The sequence below is a fragment of the Lytechinus pictus genome, chromosome 3 (genome assembly GCF_037042905.1).
Source record: "Lytechinus pictus isolate F3 Inbred chromosome 3, Lp3.0, whole genome shotgun sequence".
Classification (NCBI taxonomy): domain Eukaryota; kingdom Metazoa; phylum Echinodermata; class Echinoidea; order Temnopleuroida; family Toxopneustidae; genus Lytechinus; species Lytechinus pictus.
In genome coordinates, this window is record NC_087247.1 from 50689003 (window position 1) to 50716235 (window position 27233).

Sequence of the window (27233 nt, forward strand, 5' to 3'; positions counted from 1 at the left end):
CCACGGATTTTCATCTCACCGGAAGCATGCACCAAATGACGTCATTTAAACACGTTTACGATCGTGGTTCTGTTTATACTTCCCCAGAAAGCCTGATTCTGGTCAAACGACGTTTACAAACGCACCTTTTTGTGAGTTTACGATCGGCGTTTTGAAACAGCGTTTAAATGATAGTAAGCATGGACGCAACCGTGTTTTGGACTAATCACGTTTGGAAACGCTGATTCTGGCCTGAAAAGTGGAAGCATAAACACGGCCTAAGTCAGCTGGTTTAAAATAAAAAATTAGTAATGCATGGACTATGCTTCCCACTCCCAACTGTGATGATAATGAGAGACAGAAAGACACGGCTGTACCCATCGCCTTGTACAGAGGTGGAATAGCTCTTAGTCTTTTGAAGTTGACTTTGTTTTCATTGACAATGTCATCGTCAACAATGTTTACTCTCTTATTTTGATATTGTAAATGTTTCATCTGGGCCTAGGCCTATACATGTATATATTTTTTAGACAGGCCTTGGTATATAGGCCTACATGACATGTATTTGACAGGCACTGTCCATGAGCAAAACGTATAGTCTTACATATAGGCTAAGACTTTTAATTTGTGACTCGTACTAAGAAAGAGGAGAATGTTTGAAATGGAAAATTATGTAGGTATGAACTTTATTGTAGCAATGTCAATTAGTCATTGTTTTCTCTGCAGGGAAAGTCTCTTTTATAAAATCATTATCGAGAATACACCTGGGGTGGTATTCTGGAACACTGTCATAACTTTTGTCATAAATTTTGTCATTTCTCTCCGAGATGTGACACCGCTATGATTGTCACAAATCGGTATTCTGAACATTGTCTTTTCCCTGTCATATCTCTCTAAGTTCCCGCCCATCTTTTCGGAAGCGAACCAATCAAAATCATCGTTAGATCCCAGCGAGAGCCCTTCTAGCCAATAGGAAGGCCCCGTGGATGGTAGGGCATATCCCCAATAAAGTTGCTGGCTGCAGCTGGCATCGTGCAACTACGCATACATTGATGCGCTTAATTACAAAGAGAGACAGGGAGCTATGAAGGATTTAGAAGAGAAATAGAAAAAGAAGGAAAAACAGAGAAAAAAAAGGAGGAATTAATATGTAGGGCCTAACCATGGATGCCAGTTTTCAGGCAAAAGCCTGAATTCAGGCTCTGGCCATTTATTTCCAGGCCATAGTTTTAGCACTTTTGTGTACAAAATATTGTATTCTAGGTGATTTTCAGGCCCTCTGATCAATTCCAACTGGCATCCCTGCCTAACTAATTGTATCATGAAAAAATAATTTTGAAAAATGTCATGGATGATGAGTGAAACTAATACCACAATCTAATCTAAATAATACCATTATTTGCTTGACATTCAGTTGGCAGGGTATCGGGTTATTTGGTACAAAAAAATATGACAAAAATTGTGACTGCTACCCCCCTGTCATAACTATTGTCATATTTTGCTTGTATAAAAGGATTACGCGCATTTAAAGCCGCGTATATTTGGTGCGCGCTAAAGAGAAGAGACAAAATTTATGACAATTTTTGTGACAAAATTTATGACATCCACCAGAATACCGATCTTGTCATATCTCTGAGAAAAGATAAAATATGGAGAAAAGACAATGTTCAGAATACCGCCCCTGTATTCTAGTAGGTATTGTGTATAATGTTTCAAAATTTTTAAAAAAAAGTGACTGAAAATCTAAAATGGAACCGAATTTCTGATGGAAGGAAGAGTCATCTTCATAAATATAGGGCCTGTACTATTTTCATGGGAGACTATTTGACCTGCATCCTACCAACCATCCTCCCTGTAGTGCAAAGGTCAAGGGTGATTTGACCTTCAGTCATAAGTATGGTAGGGTTCATGTCTAGAGTAGAAACCAAATATGTCTTGTGGAATTTAACAAGGTAATGAGAGAGAAGTACTAAAAAAATATAGAGATTGGAGAAATACTTTGGAAAAGGCCTGTATTTCTACCCAAGTGCTCTCAGCCCCTCTGAATTTGACTTTACCTCTCCTTCCTGCCCTGTTTTCTATCCAATCCCAGTCCCATAGCGTTTTAGTCTGGAGTAGGATGTTTCATACTTTTCCAGTTGGTCTAACTTGTGAAGCTCACTTGTCATGCTATCACACCAGTTGTTCATTGCAACTAGTGGGATTATCACACCCAGTGGGCAATAAGTGGGCTTTATGAGGAGGAATATACAGCAACTGTGTTTAAAATGGTACTCTCAATCTCAAGTTGGTATTAACTTTTTGAAATGCATTGCTAGTGCTACTCAATTCAAAGAGTTGATTCATTCTCACATTCCATTTTACAATTCTTCTCTAGTATGCTTTTCACACTGCATTTCCTTAACCCCATACTATCCTTAACCTCGGACTATCCTTAACACCGTACTATCTTTTTTCTGATTCACACTGTCTGTCTTAACCCCATACTATTTGCTTAGCCGGGGTTAACGTCTTAACACCGGGCAATCACACAGCTCATAAATATTGATGATTTTACCATACAGAGCGCGATTAACGTGCGATTTCGACTTCTGTGATTGGCTAATGCTTAGCCCCACTTTTGCTTAGCCCTGTTTCGTTTCACACTGCATCTCTTAGCACCGCAATTGTGCTAGCACCACAATAAGCCGGCTAACCCTGCTTTATTGCAGGGCCAGATAGTACCGTACTATTTACCGTGCTAGCCCACTTTGCTAAAACATAGTGTGAAAACGAAGTGGGCTAAGCTTAGCCCCGGGAAATTGGTGGGGCTAAGGGAAAAAGTGCAGTGTGAAAAGCATATAGGTGTCTACATACATGCTTGCGTAGCAATTTTTCTGTAAATCTTGTGCACCCAACCACTTTCAATCAAATCCACCAAATATCTCATTGTTTAGCTGGGATATTAACTTAAATCACAATGTCAGTCACCTAGGTTGTTTATCTTTCATGACCTTATGATGATCCCATATTTTTACCTTTGAAATAAGAAATATAACCATGCAGCGTGACGGTCATGTCTAGTTCAATGATGGGTTGTTGTCATCAGCTGTTAACGAGTGTGCTTACTACTAAATATTTCCTTTGCCAAAATACATAAAAAATATGAAAATACCAGTGACAAAAAGCAAGTTGAATAGTAAATATTTGTAATTGTTAAAGGATGCTGCTGGCATCTTGTGACCTGGTCCCGTCCTCAATACAATTCATGATCATCAATGCAGGACCTGCATATTGAATAGCAATCTTTGAATCATAGGCATACTTTAACTGTCAACCCACCAAGTTCAGTTGTGATTAATTGTAAGCAAAAGATGATAATTTGTTCTCTAGTTCATACAGAGTTGAGTTGTTGTGACAGGTATTTTTTTCCTTAAATATTTGCAATTTAGAAGATACATGTAAGAGAACAAATTCTGGTCTTATCAGTCCAGTAGACAAATTGACTTAAAATATGTTATATCAATGCATATACAGATGTATTGATGTTTATACATGTATGAAAAGTGCAGGTAGTGCATTATTTTCCTTTCAATTACATATGATTGTCCACAGCAAAGGCCTGTAGACATGAATATACTTTTACAAGTTTTTGTAAAAGATATATATCGCAATAGTGTCATGTGAAATCAAAGCTCAAATGGTATTAATATTGCCCTCTCGTTTAGAGTACATGTATTTTACCTGCCCTGTACGCATGTAGGTCAGTATGATCATGTTATTCAGTGCAATTAGGCCTATATTTTATTCTTGGGTGAATATTGAACAAAACTCTTTACAAAAGTTTGATGAATAGGGAACGGGTGTTTCTGAAAGAACTCGGCCTTGGCCACCTTGACCAGTCAACATAATCTTTAAACTATTTTGCCCATTCTTTTCAGAGTATAGTACAGGGTTTTTCCCTGAGTGCCGATAAGAAAAATTATATTTGCCATTTTACATGTGTTTTATATAGCCGTATACTAGGCCTACATAGTAGTCTCATCACAATTATTCTGATTTGCAAAGTATTTCAATCCTGAATATGTTTAAGAAGATTGGGGTGTCACTAAAAGTTTAATTGGGTTCATGTTGGGAATGAGGGAATTTTCATTGATGATCTGTAAAGATTAAGGCTGAGGCCTATCCCCCTAACCTTTTAGTCCAGTCACATTCGGGTCTCGTCTTCTTTTCTTTTGTTTCCTTGCCTTATTTTAGGCACTGAGAATGGGGAAAGGAATTTCATTTATTGATCAATGGTAAAATAGCTTTTCCTTTGTATTCATGCAATTTGATTGGCCAGGATCAAAGTTCATCGTATTCAGAGTATTTGTTATTAATGAAAAGTCTAAGAGTCAACTTCATGAAACCAGTATACATAACACTCATGCATCACACTTCAAGTTCAACTTTTCCATCATTCTCTTTCTTTTCAGGCCCAGGGTATTGGGTTCGGGATTGCAGTGAGCGGTGGTCGGGATAACCCACATTTCCAGAGTGGAGAGACCTCCATCGTTGTGTCAGATGTTGCACCCAATGGTCCTGCTGAGGGCCTGGTCAAGTAAGTCCCCTTTCATCACCTTGATGTTCAGCTGTGATATCCATTGAACTTTGCAGGAGAACCTAGTTAAATAAAGGATACCAGTTTAAAGCTCACAGGCAGGTTTGCACCAAAACAGAGATTATTTGTCTGAAAGTCTGAAACCAATTCAATATATTTTCAAATTATTGGGTTTGAATAATAGCAAGATAATCTTCCATTCCACTTATGATTTCTTCCTAATTGCAATGAATTTTAAGATGTAAACAATATTTTTACACATTTCAGAATTCATAATGTTTTTTTTTTGTGGTCAAATAAAGACCCATGCATAGAAAATTATTTTGAGTACATAAAGTACCAACATGAATAAAACCTCATGCTCGGATATGGAAAATATAATTTTTCTTTGCATTTGACTTTCCTATAATCTTAAGATAGATCCATTTTTAAAGAGAATCCTGTGACTTGATTTTTTTTTCTTCAATTGCCTATTATGTTATGAATATGAAAGCCTCAAACCATGAAACAAAACTGGAGAATAGTGGCTTAAGATTTCAATCTTATCTTTTATTGTTTTGTTCTTGTTGTATATTTGCAGAAAGAATGATCGTATCCTATCTATAAATGGAGCCCCCATGGAAAATGTGTATCATCAACATGCACTTGATTCTCTAAGACGAGGTGGAGAAGTTGCCACTATTGTAAGTGTCAGTCATTTTCTCTTCGACGTCAAATACACATTTGTGATACTCTGTCTATTTTTATTGTTCAATGAATCACATGCTATTACTTATCAAAGCACTTTATGAATTTTATGTGGAACTTTGTCCATTAGGTTTAATTATGAAAGTATACGTGCTATGCGTGATAATATCTATCCTATCCTCCCAGGGAGCTTCATATTCAGACGTCACCCAATCATTATAAAAGGAAAGATATTAGCAGTCTCCATTCTGTTTCCTAATATGAGCTTGTGTATAAATTGAAATGCATGTTTTTTTTTTTTTCCTTTCTTTTGTAAGGCAAAATCAATTCATGTTTGTTATCAAAGCTTAATGTTTATCCTTTTCAGTTGTCGAGTGTATATATGTTTGCGGTTCTATATTCAGTAAAGTATTATATGGTTCAAGTCTAACATCACAATATCAGGATCATTTGCAGGGGGCAAATCCTTCTTTACTTTTGTTTCCATTGGAGCATAAGTTTTTTTTTCTACTGCCAGTACAATTTAGAAGTCATTTGCTTTAAAAAAAAAAATTTGTCACATATGACAGCAGTTTTCTAGTTTCTAGTTAACATGTTTGGTGCTTAATGCTAAATTATAACATGTGTCCTAGTTAACTTCATTAAGTGAATGATTGATGTTTTATTAATCATTCAGAAGGGATGACTTGGTTATCTGTGTAATACATGCATTGGCTCTTTATTCGGCTACAAGATTATCTGCAACATGCTTTAGGGGGGCTTTAACCCTACATCTATGTATAAATATTATAATATTTTTGCTATTTGTATTCTTTATTCGATTGAATAAACGAAGTAAGCACCCAATGACAAATGGATAACAGAACAAAACCCATAACCTTTTCATGATTTATAGTCTTGGTATTGATCTTGAAACCCATGCATTTGGTTTACAATAATGATATGCCAAAGTTATATAGCATAATTTACAAATTAGCATCTAGCCTTAAAAAATAAGCAGTAATATGCGTCTGATTTGCCAAAGCTGGCAGAATTAAGTAAAAAGGGAAAACTATGGGTTATTTTACATGGTTATATGTTGACTATAACTTGTAAGCTATTCTAATCTTTTCTTGTAATTGTCTTCCAAATTTTCATTCACAGACATATAAACGCAAGGTCACAGGACCCCCTCGTATTTCAGACACACAGCTCGATGGCCCTGACAATAGGCAATCCCTAAGACTTTCAAAAAGCAGGAGTGAGAGCTATGGGATACGACTTGGGTATAAACTATTTGTTGATAGTCTCAATGAATATGGTGTTGCAGCAGCCTTGGGTCTCAGGAAAGGAGATGAAATCATTAGGGTGAGTAGAAACATTTTCACAAACTTAAAGTAATTTATCATTATTATCTATATGGAGTGTTTTAGCGATGCAGCAAAAGCGTATATTTTGATCTGCATTTAATTGCCTGTTCAATATGAGAGCGTATTCCAAAACGGACCGGAATCCGACGAATATCCCTTTGGCTTCTCTACAGAAATTGCTGTTCAATATGAGACCGTATTTGAGAGTCTAGTGCGCATGTGCGAATGCGTAAATTATACACCGCGTACATCAATTTATGTATTGCGATGCGCAGCACAGACTCGATGACGTCATAATAAACTACATGTAGGTCGCATTTCTACGATCAAATTTGTTCCTCTGAAGTGAGGCCATATTAACTGATTGTGGTGACATGACTTGCTCAATCATGTTTTTTTTTTTTGGGGGGGGGGGCTAGATAGATAATAATAATTATATTGGATGGCTTTATTTCATGGAATACTAGACATATTCCACTTGTTAGGCCACTCATCTGTGATTCGTGGAATATTTTCCCAAACTCTTGGAATTTTTCTGGTATTCCATTCTTAACCTTCCAATATAATATGAATATTCATATTAAATGAACCCACTCATATTATTATCTGAGGACGGTATTATGCATACAGGCTGTAGTTTGAAGTAATAATCTGAAAGTCCCATGCTGTAATATCAATTCAGAACTTTATTTGATTCCATTTGCAAAATGCATAAACAATCATCATGCAAAGCATTTTCACATTTCAATACAAGTCAAGGTATAACATATAATGGAAATTTATCGAGGGAAGTATATTTGAGTAGTGAAAAATATAAGCCAAGTTTTTGTTAAATGATATAAGTCTGTTTTAACTTTCAACGGATGCTAGATTTTTTTGACAAAATTAATGCTCATTTCCTCATTTTCTAGAAGAACTTCTCAAATATATCCCTAAAAACCAACCAAAAAAAAATGTCTAAAAAATTTTGTGTTGATATAAATTGTTGCACATATCAATATGTATGCATGGTCTCATTTAGACCTATCACCTCTATTTACTTTTTAAAATGCAATAATATGTGAATCGCAATCCTCACAAGCAGGAAAAGTATATTTTCTTATATCTTGTATGTACATCCTCTCTTTTCCAATTTGATTTGGTAGTATATCAAATGGAAATTAATTTGAACTCAGTTGGAGATGAGCCTTTTTTGTACCAACTTCATTGATGTGTTCAATATGTCTTGAGACGATACTGTTAATCCTGTATTAAATTAAAGGAATTTCAAACAGCAAGTACTCGTTATTTGTATCGTGTAGATGATTTTATTTTGGTGTAAATAAAGGAGGAATTCAAAGATCATTGATAATGTGATTTCAGATAAACAATACCCCAGTGGAACAGGTCAGTTTAGCCGATGCTCATGCAATCATTGAACGGTCAAGAGATGGTATGGACTTAGACATCACAAGACCTATTGCTGCAGACAGAGTGTCTATAGCAAGTTCTATAGAGGCATACACTGCTCCTCCTCTTCTAGCAGCAGTATCATCAGGAGGAGCACCACCTAGACCACCTCCACCTGATGAAGAGGATGAATATGGTAAGATTGATTGATTCATAGGAAGAGTGGGCAGGAGAAGGGGTCTGGTACCTAACATAAAATCTCTTTTGCCTTTATTTAGATGAATTTCATGAATACAGTAACATGAATCTTAGCATAGCTCTAAATGTTTCAGTAAACTTTGATTACAAATATTAAAGTGATGGCATTATTCATATTTGCACTATTCTTGCAATGGTTAGCATGCTGTTATAATGTTTCAAATTTTCTACTGGGAGAAGAGTAACCATTTCCTTGCAACATTAGACTAATATTACCAGCTCTGACTCAGATCTGTTGACTATGGTAGACGTAGACACATCACACAAACTAAAGGAACAGTGCCTATTCATTTTATATATAAACTACATTTTTGTTCTCTTTTATCTACATTCTAACAATCACAGATTTGTTGAACATTTATTATTCACATTAAATTTCATGAAGCAATTTTCAAAATTAATCATTTTATTTTTGGCCTTGGCAACCGACCGTGGGTATTCATAATGCACAGGAAACATTAAATAGAGGACTGACTCATTTCATATGTACGATCATTGGAGAATTCGTCATACACATCTATTAAAAAGGTGACTTGATTGAAATGTCCAATATACAAATAAGATAAGGAAATGGGATCATGACAATCAGCTCAATCATTTCATTCTTCATGACTTACATGCAATATTAATATTCTCTTGTTTGGAAATAAATTGAGTCTAATAATACATAACTGAGTTTTTAAAAATTCAGCTGCTTAGTGGGGCCATTTTATACATTCTGACTTTGTAGCTTTTTCATTTTATTAATTGTCATGGGAAACCTTTGTATTTAATTGCTCCTGTGTCATGTTACCATGATAATTTGACCTTTTGATTATATATATATATCTCCCTTTTATATATATTTTGTATAGTTCCTCCTCCCCCAAGACCACCCAGTCCAGGCCAAGATGATTTCAGAGATGGGTAAGTCATCTACAATACATGTTCTGACATTTTCCCTTTTTGACTGTATGATATATCATATATTATTAAAAGTGCAATCAAGTTTGTACTTCCATTATGTAAGCAAATTATGCACATCTTCCAAGATATTTTTTTTTTAATGATACTGTGATGATGATGATATATATTGCACATTTCTGTGTGTCATATTGTATTGTTTTTGCCAACCAGTTGTTTGACCATGCAAAGCTACCTGTAAGTGAACATGCCATTCATTTATCTACAAAAGAAGAGCAAAATGTGTCAGTTAGCTACACCATATCTAATGAATCTAATGAACCTCTATCCTTCCCAGCATTCCAGTTGACCCTGAAGGAGATGCCCATATGGTTAGCTTTAATAAGGGAGGTAGTGTTGGCATCAAACTTATTGGAGGTAATGAGGTTGGAATCTATGTAGCTGGTATCAAACCAGGAAGCCCAGCAGAGAGTTCTGGTGTAGCCATCGCAGACAGGATCACATGTGTGAGTGTCTCATACCCTCATTTTTGTGTGGAATTTGTGCAAATTCTATTGTCAGATTATAATTGATATTGTAATTGTGTTTAATATCTTGGAAAGAATAACATGGGGGCTCAGGGTTATTTCGCCTCCAAAATGCTCAAGCAATTTAGCCCTAGAAAATAAATATAAGAGCCCCGGGAAATCCCATTTACTGCAGTTTTATAGCTTATACAATTTTCCAGATTTGGCAGTAGTGTGTGGAAAGTAGCTCCTGGAGATGAAGAATGTAGTAATCAAAATATTATATTGATCAACATATCTATCAATTCCAAAATTTCTGATTCCAGGAAGTCAAGTCAATGATGATTCTGTTCTATGTGGTTGAAGGTATTAATGATTCTGCATTCCCCCACCCCCTCCACAGGTAAATGATGAAATCTATCTCCAAGGTTTGACAAAGGAAGAGGTGGCTCTTCTTCTTCTCACATTACCTGATTACATCAAGTTAGAAGTCAGACACAGCAGATCAGGTGAGCCATCAAACATTGGACCAAAGCCCCAGGGTTCAAATCCCTTGGGATAATTTCAAAGCTATCTAGATTTATATTTGGTATCTTCATAAACTACACATCAATGCAAAGATCTGATAGGCTGTCCCTAAATGTAGACGTGACTATCAACTGAAATGTGTAATGCCAAAAAAGGCGGCAATTTTTTGTGGTGCTTGAGCAATCAGTAATAAGTTTTATGAAACATGGCAGTGCTTTGGACGAAATAATAAGTATTGTTGAAGTATTTTGTATATTTGAAGTTTACTTTTCACCTTAACCATTTTTGTTCCCCTTTTCATTTTCCAGCTTTTAGAAAGGTCATGGAATCAGGGAGAGGAGACAAGTTCTACATCAAGTAAGAATCTTCTTTATCTGAGAGTGAATAATTGTTGATTATCTGACTCTCTACTTTGCCAATTTGAAGATTTTTCTTTACCAAATTGGTAGCCACTTTGTGAAATTAAATTAGGTTCTAATATGACATCATTGTCTATTTCATCTATTTTTTGTAGTATATTTTGGAATTTAATTCATATCATGAATTCATTTCTGATTATATTGATATTTTTTTAGGTGTATTGGGAATCATTACTGGTTTGTTCTTGTTCAAAGTGTTTTTTTTTTTTTCTAGTGACAAGTGAAATTTTTGTTTTTGATATGAGCGATTTTCTTTTTGAGGGCTAACATTCCTGTTTTATTTGTGATCTTCAATTAAGGTCTATTTGTTATTCTTTATTCTTTCTAGAGCACATTTTGCTTATGAGAACCCAGTAGGTGAGGAGTTGAAGTTCCCTCGTGGAACAGTCTTCAGAACGGTTGACACATTCCCCGAGGGTGCTATGGGTTACTGGTATGCAATCAGATTAGATAGAAATAACATTGCAACAGAAAGAGGTCTCATTCCAAACAATAGCAGGTAAATATGACAGTAGATTGATAAAAGGCTCTGTCGGATCGTTCTGTGCAAGCCTTGCATGCAACTTGTGGGTGACATTTTGCTACCCACAAGTTGCCGCACGTAGCTTGCATTGACAGTATCTCGCATTTGTCTCACACACGGTTGCCCGCACGAACACACGCAAGTCTGATTAGTATGAAGAAAAGTTTTTAACATGCTCAAACTTGGTTGCTAGTGCGGGTAATCACCCACAACTCACCTGCAAGGCTTGCATGGAATGATGTGACAGGGTCTTAAGCTTTACACCAGCTTTTCCTTATCCCTTTCCTATTCCTCCTTCCTATTATTTCTTTTAATTTTCAAATATTTCTTTTTCTTCATTTTCTTTCTTTCTACCTTCTTTTTTAAAAATAATTCTAATAGCCATTGGAAAGACATATAATTACATTTAATCATTCCACCCAATTAGAATTCAAATTAATTGAGCTGAGTCTACAGCTTGTTCAGTATTGCTGCATGTAAGAATGCTGTTGTCATTCTGGTAGGGAAAGATTAGTGGGGACTGCTAACTATGGAACTGCTAGAATATTTTTTTTTCAGAATTGTCTTTTTCCATTGTCATTGATTTAGTGTCTTTTGAATATTATGTTATTTCAACTTAGATTATTTGAATTTGAAATCATTGACCATGAATATTTATTGAAAATTTGGTCAGTGGAAACCTATTCTATATGAATAACTGCAATTGGAAAGTGCATTTAATAGTTTCAGTTGGAAAGAAGACTGTATGGTTATTTGCAATCATCATTGATGTTTTTTGCTGTTTTGTTTTTACATAGAGCAACTCAGAGTAACATGGCACAGCAGTCTGTAGAGACTGTCAAACTTCTCAACACAAGTGGTACTAGGAAAGAATTTTTCAAGAGGAGGGGTAATAGAGCCAGCATGAGGAAGCTCAAGAATTCAGCTGTACGCATTGAAATAGAGGATGAATATGATGAGGTTGTCTTTGGTAAGCCAGAATTCTTTCCAACAAACTGTCATTTTGAAAAATATAAAGGGAACGTCATATGCTTTGAACTAAAAAAAGAAGACTCCTTTCTTGTAGTTTTATTTGTAATTCCTAGAATTGGACAGTCTGCCTTATTTTTGAAATTTTCATGTGAGTTATACAAACATACAACAGTGACGACAGAAAAAAAAAGACTCCTTTCTTGTAGTTTTATTTGTAATTCCTAGAATTGGACAGTCTGTCTTATTTTTGAAATTTTCATGTGAGTAATACAAACATACGACAGTGACGACAGAGAAAAAAATAAACTTGTTAAATAAAATATAAAGATCTTGCCTTATAGTTACACATTCAACACCAGATTTAATTTCCAAATAATGAAGTAGTACACTACATCTCTATCATTGTTCAAACATCAGTTTTCTAAGATACACTGTATTTCCTTTTCTTCTCTTTCCAGCTGGAACGCCGGGTAAATTCCCTGCCTATGAGAGGGTCACTCTGGGAACAGGTAAGAGTAAACTGATTTTATTGCATTCAGAGAGGGCAGTGTGAGAATATGACAAGTCTCATGGTTCAGATAATGGGGCACCAGCTATCCCACTGCTGACACCAGAAATAACCAATAGTCTTATTCTATTGAGTTTATTACCTGTAGATTGTCCTGATTGCTTGAATAGTTGCTGAGAATGAACTTGTTTATCAAAAGAGCATCAAGTGTAATTGCATTTAACTTTCTTCTCTCAAAGATGCATAGTTGGAGTTTTTTAGTTTGGAAAGGGGGGAGGGATGAGATAAGAGTTAGGTCCAAACCATGTGCTGGTTCAAAATTGAAGTAAGAATTAAGTTAGTTTAGTAAATTGACAATGAAGTCTAGAGGCTTTGTCAAAGAACGATATGGAAATATGTGAGCTTGATTTGCAAACGATTACCATTATTACATGTACATTTTAAATTGTTCTAGAGATGAATTGTATTTAATGTGAATTTAAAATTTTCTTAAATCCGCAGTTGGTTTTGTCAGGCCCGTTGTCATTTTTGGACCTTTAGCAGACATTGCCCGAGACCATCTCAAGGGTGCCCTGCCTGATAAATTTGAGAATCCACGTAAGTAGACCATATTTTCATGTATGTTTGTGTCTTGCAATATGTGGTTGTTTTGACAGAAGTCCATGGGCTTATTCATGCCCTATATTCATCTATATTGTTAGGCATTGTAATTGCATATTTACAGAGTGCTTTTTAAATTATTCTGAATATTAAAATGCTTTATACATAGTAATTTCAATAGTGATTTTTAATTTTTCTATCAAGCTTGGTGTCATTTTGATACTGAATAGTTTTGTAAGCCATACTTACCAGGGTTAAATCTACCAAACTTCATATCTTTTAATTTCAAGATTAATAAAATGATGACATTCTATCAATTTTTGTTTGATTGTCTTGCAGTCACAGAACACACTTTCGACAGGCATCCAGGTGAACAACTGAAGATAAATCCACAAGGCATGGTTAAGATGGGTTCAATCAAAGACATCATTGACAAGGTACGTAGCAGAAATCTAGCAATGGTAATTCCCCAGTTGGTTGATGAAATATGAATATTATCATTCACTTTTCTACACCCTAAACCCTGCATAATCCATTTATTCCAGTATTTCTGTATCCTTGACTGTTCTTGTCAAAGAAAATGAATGGAATTATACAGTAATAAGAGCACTTTCATGATTTTCAATGGTACACAAGGTGAAAGTAACATCAGGGCTAAAACATGCAAAGCATTTGCTTTTGTTGACTCAAAACTGGAAAAGCTTGGCTCTAAATGCTTGGGAAGTCCCATCAGTGAACAATTTTTTGTTGGAACATGATATCTTGAAATTACAAGATATGAAGTTTGGCTGACTATACTGATGCTTAGATACTGGTAATAACACATGTAATTGATAACGAGCATATCAGGAGTTCTCACATAGTGCAAAAGAATATATATGTTTGTTTAATAGATCAAGTGCATTATTATTACATATTATTTATGCCAAAGTTACCCTAAAGTTTAATGGGTGTTATTCTCAACAGAGCACTGATGGTCTTCATGGTCGATGTGACTTAGTCATATTCTCATCACTATCATTCCTCTTGAATCCCGGATACGTTCATTAATCCATTCTTTCCTCACAGGGTAAACATTGTCTGCTTGATGTGACACCATTCGCTGTGGAGCAACTGAACCTGATGCAGTACTACCCCATTGTTATCTTCTTGAATGCTGATTCTCGTTCCATGGTCAAGGAGATCAGAGGACAATACATGAGTCCTGAACAGAACAAGGGTTCCAAGAAGCTCTACAAGACTAGTCTGGTCCTCAAGAAGGCCTTTGCACATCTCTTCACAGGTAGGAAATCAGTGCAGTCTCAATTGCTATACTGTACATGACTTTCACATTCAGTTCTCTTTTATATTCGTAAGCACAGATTAATTACTTTATAGAGATCCAAGGTCATCAAATGATAATTTGAAAGCTGGGATAAATATTGTAGTGATGAGACTGTTATTGTTTTCAGGAATAGAATGTCAAACTATGTTCATTCTTGTTTTGAGTGATCAAAAGAATATTAGCAGGTTCAGAACAAGAGAAATGAACCTTTTCCAAGATCAAGTCTGGTTTTGAAGAAAGTCTGATCACTTTCCTTTTTTTTTTTGGGGGGGGGGGGGTAACCATCACACAGTTTTTATATATACTAAAATTAATGATTGTGTTCCACTCATGTGAATCGAATGATACTGTGTTCACAAGTCAGTACATATTCTTTATTTTTTTCAGCAAAAAAAAAAAGACGGGACAGTATTTGATTGAGAATAATGATTTTATATGACAGTGTTTCAATTATTTCTATAGTGAGAATGATAATTGTCAGATTGATTCTAGATTGGGAATATTTACTCAATGATGAACTGAATGCTGCCATGAATGTTGTCAGCTTTGACTAGTTGTCATTCTTGGTTTAGATTTGCTGAAAAGCACTGACTGGTCACCCACTTTGCTGAATATCAATGGATAAAACTTGTCAATACTGTCAATTTTCAAGAACTACCATGTTTGCATACTTATTTTAGGATTAATAATTTGTTTATGTTTGGACAATATCACCTTAGAATTTTTTCTGACCTAGCGTCACTGTGATTCTCACTCTGATTGGAACTAGTGGCCTGTAACACAAAGCTTAGCATTGATCGTAGAACATTTTTCTACAATTGATTCCATTGACTACAATGTACAATCAATCGTAAGAATCAAGTGTACGATTAATCGCAAACCTTTGCGTTACAGGATCCAGGTATTCTCATCTTTCACCAATAATGAATCTTGCAAGTATTGTTGATGACATATTTCTGTGACCTATCCCTATTTCAGCGATGATTCCTCTGACCACTAATGAAGCATGGCTCCAGAATATAAAAGATGCTATTAGGATACAACAGAGGAAAGAAATCTGGATGTCAGAGACCAAGGTATATGTTACCTCATCTTTTTTTCCATGTTCAATTTCACTGATTTTCTTCTCCAAAATATTTAAATCTACAGTAATGTGATACCAAGTATCAAGCGCAGTAGATTATATGCAATTATAGTAGCTGCACTATACAAATGGAACATATTATAATTGTTGTTGTTGTTATTATTAATATGACATAATTCATTATGGTTACTGATAAAAGACACATACATTAATGTTCACCATCTTCAATGAGAAGATTCAGTAGAATCTATTTTTCATTCGGTTCATTTCAAATCCCTCTTTTGCCACAGTATGAGGAGCCTGAGGCCGATGAGAGTCATCTACCTCTGGTGGGCCCTATTATCCTGCCAGCTGACTATGATACCGATGCTGAATCCATCATGCCCGACTCCCATGGCAATAGTACCATCGACTCTGACATTGAACAACTGTCTCCAACAGTCACTGCAAACACTTCAGCAACCCCTGGTGCTGCCTCGGAGAGCTCATTCAATTTCAATGAGAAAGAAGTGAAAGCTGTAAGTATTATTTTATTGATGATTACCACTTTCCGCCCAGGTGAATTACCTTCCTGTATTTCTGGATGTTTGTCTGCACACTTCCCATAAACTTAGTGAGATCTTGGATTTAATAGAAATCATGTATGATTTGATGATTTCTAATCATCCTGTTGAATACATCTATTTGTTATTCTATTTTTCAGAGCCTTCCCAAGACAGATCCCCCTCCCAAGAGATATTCATCAGATGAGGAAGAATATCCATCAAGTTTTGACCGCAGACGCAAATCTCGATCCCGTTCCAAGAAGAAGGAGAGTATCTGGTCATCTCTCAGACGGAGCATGTCCCGCTCTCGTTCCAGATCTCGGGATAGGAGAGAGGAAGCGAGGGAGATAGAAAGGGAGGAAGCTGAAGAGGCAAGGAGAGAGCAGGAAAGAGAAGAGAGGGAAAGGATGAGGGAAGAGGAGAGGAACAAACGAAATACTTTAGAACGTGAGAGGATGGAGACGTCATTTGAGCCCGAGGAGCGTCCTTCAAAGAAAGACCAACATCGTCGCCGAGATGAGGCCAGGGAGATTGCAGAGGAAGTTCTTAACTCAAGGGGCAAATCACAAGGTCAGGAAGATCTGAGGGCTCTTAGCGATACAATCAACCTTAGCACCCTTGCTGATGAGTTCAAGTCCTTTGGTATTGATGGTGATGTAAGTGTCAATGGTCACATGGAGCCAGAGCCGCAACAAATCCATGCCTCACTGGATGTAGAGGTGGAGTCAGCTCTTCCATCAGCATTCAGACCACAACCGCAACCCAGGGAATCCAAGGCCAAACCTATCCAACCTGTAGTCTCAATGGTTCAACATTCGGCACCCATCGAGACAGACCTTGATGCTATTGATCCTCCTACAGATGACTTTGATCTGTTGCCTCCAGCACCAAAAACCCCAGTCCTAGAGACAACATTTGGGCCAGAAGATGATGACGACAGTGATGATGATGAGGGTCCACCTCCCCCTGCAAGAATGGGTTAGTGTATAACAATTTTATTCTAATAAAACTGTCAATATGGGATCATTGCATGTATTATGTGTGGCATACATTTCCATTATATATTTTGTTCACATATTGAAATTTTGGTACTAATAAACTCCAATGGTGAAGAAGCGAATACTGTTCGAGTTATTTCCTTATGTCCATTTTAGAGACATCTAGGAAGAATGATATATATTTTGATATGCATTTGTGTAGCTGTAAAGAAGAAAACAGAATAGATGGGAAATGGGAGTGTAGAAATAATTTTGCAATTTTTTTTACATAACTTAACGTACATGAAAGCAATCATCCAAAATGATTGTAGAATTGAATTGCATTTAGTAATTTTTTTTTTCTTCAGGGTTGATGTATCTATTATTGGAAATAGTTTTGTAAGAATAACTGCACAAGGTTTGTCAATGCTTTTCTTTTTTGCTGCAAACCTCATTTGGTACTTGTAACTTTTTTTTAAATATTCTTTCAGAACCAGCTCCAACAGAGACTCGTCCAGCAGAGCCAGCATCTCGTCCCAGGAGAGTAACTCCAATGCAAACCCCAGAGAGTCGTTCTGAACCATCTCGCCCCAGGAGGACACCAAATAACCCAATATCCAAGCCTGAGGTTCGTCCTGAAGAATTGTCTTTTTCAGTAGAAGTTTCACGACCATCAGCAGAAAAATCACGACCAAAGAGGGTGCCGACATCTCGTCCATCCGAGCCTGCTGTTGATATTTCTGCTCCCAGCTGGGAGATCCCAGAATTTCAGGAACCAAGACAGTCATTGCCCCCTGCACGACCTCCACCTCCCCCACCAGAAGAAGAGGAGTTACCACCACCCAAACCAGAGCTACCCCCTCCAAAACCAGTAGAGCCTGTATACAGTCAGGTACAAAAGAGCAAACCCAGTCCACGTGCTAGTCCTCTAGGTTGGGACCACAGTGAGGTACAAAAGAGTAAGCCAAGTCCTAGGGCTAGTCCAAGAGGATGGGACTTACCTGCAAAGGTAGAGCCCCCACCACCTGCTAAGCCTGCTTTCCAGACCTCAACACCAGCCACCAGCAGTCCAAAATGGGAGAGGAAAGCAGAACCAGACGTGCAGACTATAAAAGTTGGGTCAGGATACGTTAATGCAGAGGTCAAGACAGTAGACCTTGGCGGTGATAAGTCAGAGGATGAGGTGTCCGCCGATGCATACCGCAACCAGCTTGCAAAAATGTCCAATATGATCAAGCGAAGCGATAGCCCACGTGGTTGGTCAAGCGCCACCAAATCGGCTTCTCAAATCCGGCCAGTTAGAGCACCCAAACCACCAACAACAGGACAGACTGGAAATGCCTACTTGGACAGTAAAAAGGCAAGGGATAATTTCTTTAATCCTCCTCCAGAGATTAATGCCCCACCCAGAGCTCCTGGATCACCTTATGACAGGGAATCTTACAAGGCACATAAGGAGAGGACCAAGAAGAGATCACAGTCTCCAGGAAGGCAGTACCAGGAGAGGACAGGAATCTACCCACCACAGAACAGCTATGACAAGAAGAAACCAGCATTCAAAGCCATCCCAGTAGAGTAAGTACAAATTCATGTATCTTTTTCTCAAATCTTTTTTATTAGAATTGATCAAGAGTAGCATGAAAGACATTTACTAAAAGGAATAAAAAACATTTTGAAGGAAAAAAAAGATAGATGTAGCTTTGTTATAGATTACTAGTCATTGTTTTACAGGTAGTTTTGTATATATGTATATGCCAGTTATATGGTCTGTAATTGATTCCACAATTTTGACTGCATGTATTTCTGTAGGTTCCATTTTTTTCATTAAAAATAAGAACCTCATTTTCAAGAAAAAAATTTTGAGTTTGAAATCTGATCCTCATTTCTGCTTTCTTCTTATGCAGTGAGGTAGCCTTGAGGTCTGACGAGGGCCAAGAGGTTGTGGATACAGTCAGAGGAACCTTTGATGGCAATGGTGGTGTCCTTGATTCCCCTTCTACTGGAGTGAGCATCCACATCCCTAAGGGTGCAATCCCTGATGGTTACAGCCAGGAACTCTACTTCAAGGTCTGCAGAGATAACAGTATGCTGCCTCCACTGGACAAAAACAAAGGTACGCTACACTACCATATACTCTTTTCAAAGAGATTTTGCCTGCCACTGTTGACAGGGTAGAGTCATGTAGTATTGAAATTCTTTGTTCAGTCATTGGTTATTCTGAAGAGTGGGAAATCCTGTATTTTGAAGAAGTTGTAAATAAAAACAACCTTTTAATTTCATGGGTAAATAAAGCATACACAATACATAGACTTATTTGCTTTGTACTTGTTATTTATATATTCTCACCTTTCTTTGCAGATTATGTTAAAAGTCCTGTTAAAAGATCTGTTAAAAGTCCTGAAATATACCTGATATATAAATATAACTTATTTATAATTTATGCATACTCCCATACCATTTTACAAGACAGTACCAAGGGGAAAAGACGTTCATAGTTCAAAATTTTATTGAAAAAAAGTAATGAAAACAACAGATTTACTTTGATAATTCTAAGAAATTTGGTTTAGATTTGTATGTAATGATTTATTTATTTGCATTATTATTGTGTGATGAGTAATCTTTTCAAGAAAAGTAATGAGTGTGTCACTATTCTTTCCATAGGAGAGACGTTACTGAGCCCTCTGGTGATGTGTGGCCCCCATGGTCTCAAGTTCATGAAACCTGTGGAGTTGAAGTTGCCTCACTCTGCATCCAACACCCAAGAAGGTTGGGAATTTAACCTCAAGTCTAGTGATGCAGGACAAGGTTAGACATCAATGTCAACCCTATCCCCATCAATAACTTCCCTTGTTTCTTAACTTCACACATTTATTGTGGTATACCAAAGAACTTGTGTCACCCTTGTCCATGGCTTTTGGTCCTGTAACACAACAATTTTGCAATCAATTGCAAAATAGGAGTGGCCAATCAGGATTTTATTCCGTGCACATTTTGTAGAAAAGACTAACCAGTGACTAATCACAACTGTCTTTACAAATTAACGATTGATCAAAAACTTGACCAAGGCCTTGGTTTCTAACAAAAGTTAATGGACAAGGTATGATATTGATGTGCTCTAGAATTTGGTACATCTATTGCCATGTTTTGATTGTGTTATCATTCTAAATGGGTGGTTTAGGACCAGCACTTTGACATAGTAACCTGAGGGTATTTCATAAAGCTGTGAATTACACTCTACTATGTATGACTGGTGTATGTTCTTAGGCACCAAAACAGATTCTCAAAGCATCTGGATTCCCATTAACTATACAGTTGAATTCTGATCACTGTGGATTAAAAATCTTGTCAACTAATGAGTATCTGAATGGAAAGTTTGTTGTTTGTTGAAAATGATAGGAGTTATTGGAAATTACTGTGGGGAAACACTAGGGAAATTTGTGGATGAACATGTCATCAGTCATGCATAAATTTTGAACAGCTTTATGAAATGGTACCCAAGACATTGTTTTAAGAAGGTTGTCAACACTGACGAATTGTCATTCTCTGACAATATTAGACCAGTCCTTGTTCTTGTCAGTATTGATAGTTTTATGGTTATTATCAGATAAAGAAAACTTATCATTGCAGGCAGCCTTCATGAAACAGTGCATATCACAAATTGGCACTCTATTATAGCACATTGTGATGGTAATCTTGGATCTACATAATACGTAGCAATAATAATAATCCACTCATGACTATTAAACTTTACTTTTTACAACATATTGTGGGTCTTAGCCTTAGGAATTTTAACCTCAACATTTAGTGATACAGGACATATTCAACCCTCACTTTTTTATTTAATTTTTAATCTGTCAGAAATGTAAAGCACTCTGTGTGTGATCATAAACTTGGCATTTGCAAGTTGTCATTCTGAGACTAGTATTTGTCAGTTTAGCAGATGAAGCATTTCTCCAAACTTACCAGAGCGGGCAACTTTAATGACGTAGTGCATGTGTATTATTATTTCAAAGAATTAAACCACAATGTCTATTGGTACATCTTCTTATGGTTGACTGCATGTAACCTTTTCCTCTCTTATTTTGATACTGTGTATGTATACCTTTCTTGTGCCAGTGGTATTATATTTTAAGCATGTATTTTACATATGCCTATTAGTGAACATAAAGTTGTATCTTACAAGGTTCCTTTTGGTGACTCCCACCTTTGATCAAGTCTTCTGTAGGAATCCTGCTATGCATGTTATTTCATTCTAGATTACTCTTATTTTGGGGTCTGTTTATGCTGAACTGAGATGGTTAGAATGATAAAGATGCTGAGAAGTATTTTTTTTTTGCTATAAGATTGAGCCAATAGTGGCTATCACTTTTAGTAATGTACCGAACAGGAGGTATTTGTTAGAATTCATAGACTACATGCAGATCGCAAGCACTTACAGTCGTAAATATTTCATGTGTCTAAAGAAATCCTTGTCACAAGAAACTAGCAAAGCTTCATATGAGATTTCTCAATTTGATATTTATTTTGCTATTTATTATGAGTGTTCATGTGCTCATGAAATGATTGAGGAATTCAGTTTGATTACTGTGTCTAGTTACGCACACTCATTCGAAAGCATGAATATTCATAAAAATGTGAATTCATCCTCAAATTCTATCAATAACAATTGACATATGTATTAATCAAGATTTTAAAAGATTGGCTAACATCGATTTCAAGTTTATATGTGTGTACACTCTTTGGATAGAAAATTAATATGAACAAAGTTCTGCGTGAAGAATACAGATATAATTATATTTGGACTCTACATAATAAAACATTGAAATTGTGTAGTATTGGACACCAGTCTTTTAACCCTAAAATGGCCGGGGGGGGGGGGGTTGAATCAACCCCCCCTCAACATTTTCTGCGATCATTCTGCCGGGCGAAATTTTTTTACCGCGCCACTCACAGAGTTTATACTTTTAAGTCTCGCGCATCTTTTGAGACCAAATTTACGACGCCCGGGTACGCGGTTCCGAAATTACGCAACATTTTGTAAGTGCATGTCAGACCAAAAATTGTTCCAAAACGTGATTTTGTGTACAAAGTCAATGCAAATTGAGTTTTCTCATCTTATTCATAAAGATATGATTATTTTACTTTAAACAGCTGAAAGCAATTGATTTTAGCATAATTATGCTTCAAAAAGGTTGTGCAATAAATCTGGTGAAAAAAACAAAGAAAAACAAAAGGTTGAAAAACAAAGAAATACATAAGAAATTCATAAAACAATAAGATACATAAGAAATTGATTTCCAAACCAAAGTTTTTTTCAATTGCCATTGTTAAGAATGCTACAAAGAATATTTTTACCAAAAATTAGCATTCTACATGTAGGAGCTTTATTTAGTGAATTAGAGCAAAAAGTATGATTTATGCATAAATTAGCATAATTAATTCATATAAAATAAAATCTCATTATTTTGGAAAATTTTACCATACAGCCTTGTAGATTACATCGCACACTACCAGCGTGCAAATTTTTGCGGTGCTCGCGCGATCGGCGGCCGAGATCTCAGGGGGGGGGGGGTTGAATCAACCCCCCCCCCCCCCCAGCCACAGAACAGCCAAAAAAGCCCGGCCTAGTTAGGGTTAAGAAAAGATTAATTGATTATTGAACAATGTGTATTTGCAGTATTGTAACTGAAATAAAAAGCTGTAATGCTCTTAAATTATCATGCTTTTAGCAGTTCATTAACTCTAGTAAAAAAGTAGAGAAAGTTGGGGTCAGACGTATCAAGATAATTTAATGGAATTGCCCCAAAATCTCAAATTTATTTGGACTGTCCTATTGTGGGTTTTGAGCTGGGTATGTCATATATTGAATGTAAACCGTAAAGTTGAATGTTTCTCTTTGTTTACCTACCTACAGGAGAGCCTGCACAATGGAAAAACCAGAACATCCCTGGCCTGAAGAGCAATGAGTCCAAACCTATCACCAAGACTGTGTCTGTCATGGTAGATCACTTCTAAAGATCATCTCTGTTACCACTCCTAGAACATAGAACATTATGGTAATGACTCATGAAAAATGTATTCAAAATATCAATCTACTTTTAATATGATGAGGTCTTCTCGTAGCTCGTAAGACCACCCCCATTCCTGGAGAAGTAGAACCTATGGACTGGACCTTCATAGTGAGGACTGATGATGAAACAATAAATAGATGTGAATGTCAACCTACATGGAGTGAGATCTCCCCATTCAGAAGTGGTCTTAACTTGCAAACTTCAGAATATGTACCCATTCTTAGGGTTGGAATCTTCCTGGAAGTAATTGACAAATGTATTCAAATATCAACTAATTGCCATGATATGATTATGTAGCATACAGAATTAGATCTCTAACACAATGTTTATTCCCAGAGCTGTAGGGCTCATGACTGGTTGTCTGAAGTGATAATTAACAAATGTATTCAAATATCTACTTACTTTTAGTGAGATCACCCACAGCAAGTATATTATGTAACATATAAACTTGAACCTCTGAGATCATGTGTCTATTCCTAAAGTCATAGAGCATGGAGAGGGTTTACAATGAATGACTTCAGATGCCAATCTTCATACTGCGAGACTGAAGATTGTCTAGATGTAACATGGAGAAAGACATTTAACGGGACCATACTCCCATTTGTAGTTGTCAAATTATGATAATTGTGTTCATAAACAATTTATGGATCAGCCTATACAATGAGAGCAAGGTCTTTAGGTGTAGTTCTGTATGTAACATTTAGGATTAAACTTGCTTTCTTCACTTGTGCCCTGTAATATGCATAATACAATTAATCTTATAATTAATTACAATTAATATCAATGTCTGTTGCATCTACGTGCTAAAGACATGTTATTGATCATAAGGTTATTTGTGTCTATTTGTGTTACATTGTGTCACAATGACACATTTGTGCCTTTAGGGAAAAGCCAAAATTTCAGAGACATTTCATGAATCATTCATTGTGATTGATTAGTGTTCATTGTGTTGTATTTGTTAGAGGTAACATGAAAATTCAGAGAACATGAATTCTATAGCAGCTTAAATAAGACCAATGAATATTGATTGCAACTTAATTTGCCATTCCTTTTTCATGTTCTAGATAGATATAATTAAACATATTAATTTGTATCTTATATTAAAATTCTTGTTGCCTTAAACTTATATGAGAAATATCAAATGAGTGAAAGAATAAAGATATTAAACTTCAGCATTGTTTTATCAATTCATTACCAGTTGTAGAAATGTAGAAATTCCAGTTTCTGTCCATTATCCATGTACTACTTTGTTGTATTCATATTATGTACCCCCTTGATGTTGTAAATACAGTACTTTGCGTATTCCAGTACAAGACCTGATTTTGTACCACAATACAACAGTACATACTTTAGATTATATCTTATTTTATTCATTCCAGTTGGCTTTAATCATGTATTGTATTCTTTGAAATTGCAACATCAATACTACTAATGTACAATAAGTTGTATTCCCCTTCTGTTGTAATGTTTTACTTTTCAGTTTAGCTTCATAGCAGATGTAGGGATCTCTGAATGTGACAATGCTAGGTCAAACATGTGGAAATGTTAATAGAATGTTACCACTACATGTATAGTCAACACTGTGCACTTGATTTCTCATTTTCTACTATCCTCATTTCTACCATTGTGACTTGAAAGTTTCTTATCATTATGAGTTTATACACTTAATTATACAATTATTCTCATTAACTAATGATTGTGTTCTCCTAATCATGCCAAAATAACAGGATCAGTGAGTGTACCTTAAAAAATAATTGATCAACCTCTTAGCTAAGTTCTTCCAAACATGATACACAAGATTTTATTGTCCTTTTTTAAAGAAGCATTTATATATTCCCTTATGATGAATTTGTAGTAGGACAAATTGGACGATATTGTTAAATTATTATGTCACATAAGTAAGGTCTACACATTTTAACACTAATAAGTAGTGCCTTTACTAGCAGTCATTGATTGAAATTGATATGATGTAAATAGTATTCTGCAGTTGGCTGGATATGAGACTAGGAATCATACAAGAAACCTTGCTCTGTTAAGACTCCAATGTAAATGAGAATGAGGAAATCTTTAATGTCCAACTGCAGTTGTAAATATTGATGTAGATTTCAAATCATGAATATGAAATTGTACACATTTAGTTTATTTTTTAGTCTAATCAAAGTATTACTATGTATTGGTATGATTGCTTATTTGCATTAACATAATACCGTGCTCTCTATATTGTTTCAGATTTTGTGATTGTAAATTCCTTATTTTATATTCAATTATTTGTTACTAATCAAATTGATTACTATGTAGAAAATCCTACCTCTATTAATTGCATCTGATTTTCAAGAGTAGTTTCTTTCTGTTAATCCTCGAATCCATGCTTTTTCATTTTTTTTATAGGAGCATTTGATAGTTTTCTTAAATTGTCAGACTTGTTAATGTTGTGTTTTTTTTTTCTTACAGTAAGATCTTTAGCATACACATTGTTTGGTTATGTAAGTTCATATTTCAACAATGAATGTTGTCTGCTACAAAGTATGCTTTAGAGATGTCAACAAATCTTTATTGTAACTCAAGGGTGTGATTGCTAGTTGAACCAACTGGGAAATGAGTGGCCTCGATACAAACCCCTCATGGAAATGAGGGAATTTAGATGATGGGTCAAGGTTTATTCAGATTCGGCATGACAAAACGTAACAACATATACGGCAACATTTTGTGTACAAAGTCAATGGAAAATGAGGTGATCAAACAAGAGCAACAGAGCCTAGAAATATTTTTTGTCTCCTAGCTGCAAAGAAGCTGTGAAACTGTTGAATTCTGAAAAGCTGAAGGAGAATGTGATGCTACAAGTTGTCATGCAACTTTTTACAATCTTTAGGAATTTATTCATCATGTTTATTGGCACAAGAGTGGGGCAAGGCGATGATTTGACATGCCTTTCTAACAATACAAATGTTGCTATTTTTTTTGCTTAAGAAGCATCTCTGCTAAAACTGTTACTAATGTCAGATCAAGGCCTCATCCCAAGATATCAACTTCAAAAGAGGCATGTACTTCCATGTTATAGGCTTCAGTTATATTTCAGTTTGTCTTAGATATTATTGTGACTTTGTTCTTTGTATTCACAACACAATGCTCTTCAGCCTGTTTGATATCACTAATATAGCCTCTATTGTTTGGATCCTGTCTGTGTTCATGTTTGTTGTGATCAAAATCTTTAAAACCAACCAGTGAATATATCATTCCTCCTAGCAACAAAATGACTCTCATTACGTGTAAATAGATCATGTTCTTGTATATGATAATTTAGCATCAGATGGATTTTCCTTTTTGGGTTTCCGATACACTTTCAAACTTTCCCCATCATTTTACCATGCACTTGACTTTATATCAACATCTAATTCATCATTCATGGACTACCCAATGTAGGAAAATAGGTATTATAGTTGTTGCTTCCATTGTGAAAATGCATCACCGCTTTTGTAACATCCAATGCACGGTTTGGTTTTATGAAGTAATCAAATACATTTTTTTAATAACATATTTTTCTAGCAAATATTTGTGGTTCTATTATAGTATTCATGAAGATAACATGTATTCACTAAATCTGCTTGATAATTGTATGATTAAAAATGTGTTGTATTTTGAAAAATTGTATTGTAATAGAGGCATCAATATCTATTCTATTTTGCTGCTTTTATATAAAAATATAGTTATTGCAGATCACTTTTGTATTAGTTTTACTATACCTTTTCACTCTACGGGTGTTGGGCTTATTATGATTATGTAATTTAAGGGTTCATATCGTCATCTTGTGATGAAATAAAATTTTAAACAAAAGTTTTCTTGATGTGTTTGCATTGATTTATTATAGAAAATATATTTGTAACCCTCATGAGAACATGTCTGAAGGAACAATGGTCATACATTGGAATATTTAATGACACAGTTTTATGACCATCTACTATTGATCAATGATGGTAAATCAGATTGATTTCATAAATATAAAAACATGTATATCCATGGACATTTGAAAATGCT

At 35.7% G+C, this 27233-nt stretch overlaps 1 protein-coding gene across 2 annotated transcripts in view; it reads left to right on the top strand.

Moving 5' to 3' along the window:
* Positions 1-27032, top strand: part of LOC129257070 (tight junction protein ZO-1-like) — a 60716-nt gene extending 33684 nt beyond the window's left edge. Inside the window, exons 5-25 of one of the 2 annotated variants that reach the window (XM_054895303.2) lie at positions 4434-4558; positions 5139-5241; positions 6389-6592; positions 7957-8179; positions 9096-9147; positions 9482-9650; positions 10054-10159; positions 10487-10535; positions 10926-11096; positions 11918-12090; positions 12551-12601; positions 13102-13197; positions 13540-13637; positions 14269-14482; positions 15503-15600; positions 15899-16126; positions 16312-17131; positions 17622-18705; positions 19035-19243; positions 19792-19935; positions 23045-27032. In XM_054895303.2, coding sequence (XP_054751278.2) covers positions 4434-4558; positions 5139-5241; positions 6389-6592; positions 7957-8179; positions 9096-9147; positions 9482-9650; positions 10054-10159; positions 10487-10535; positions 10926-11096; positions 11918-12090; positions 12551-12601; positions 13102-13197; positions 13540-13637; positions 14269-14482; positions 15503-15600; positions 15899-16126; positions 16312-17131; positions 17622-18705; positions 19035-19243; positions 19792-19935; positions 23045-23145 — 4518 coding nt within the window. In that variant the 3' untranslated portion in view covers positions 23146-27032. The remainder of the gene's footprint in view (positions 1-4433; positions 4559-5138; positions 5242-6388; positions 6593-7956; positions 8180-9095; positions 9148-9481; positions 9651-10053; positions 10160-10486; positions 10536-10925; positions 11097-11917; positions 12091-12550; positions 12602-13101; positions 13198-13539; positions 13638-14268; positions 14483-15502; positions 15601-15898; positions 16127-16311; positions 17132-17621; positions 18706-19034; positions 19244-19791; positions 19936-23044) is intronic. The other variant, XM_054895304.2, reaches the window with a different exon arrangement.
* Positions 27033-27233: the final 201 nt, after the last annotated feature.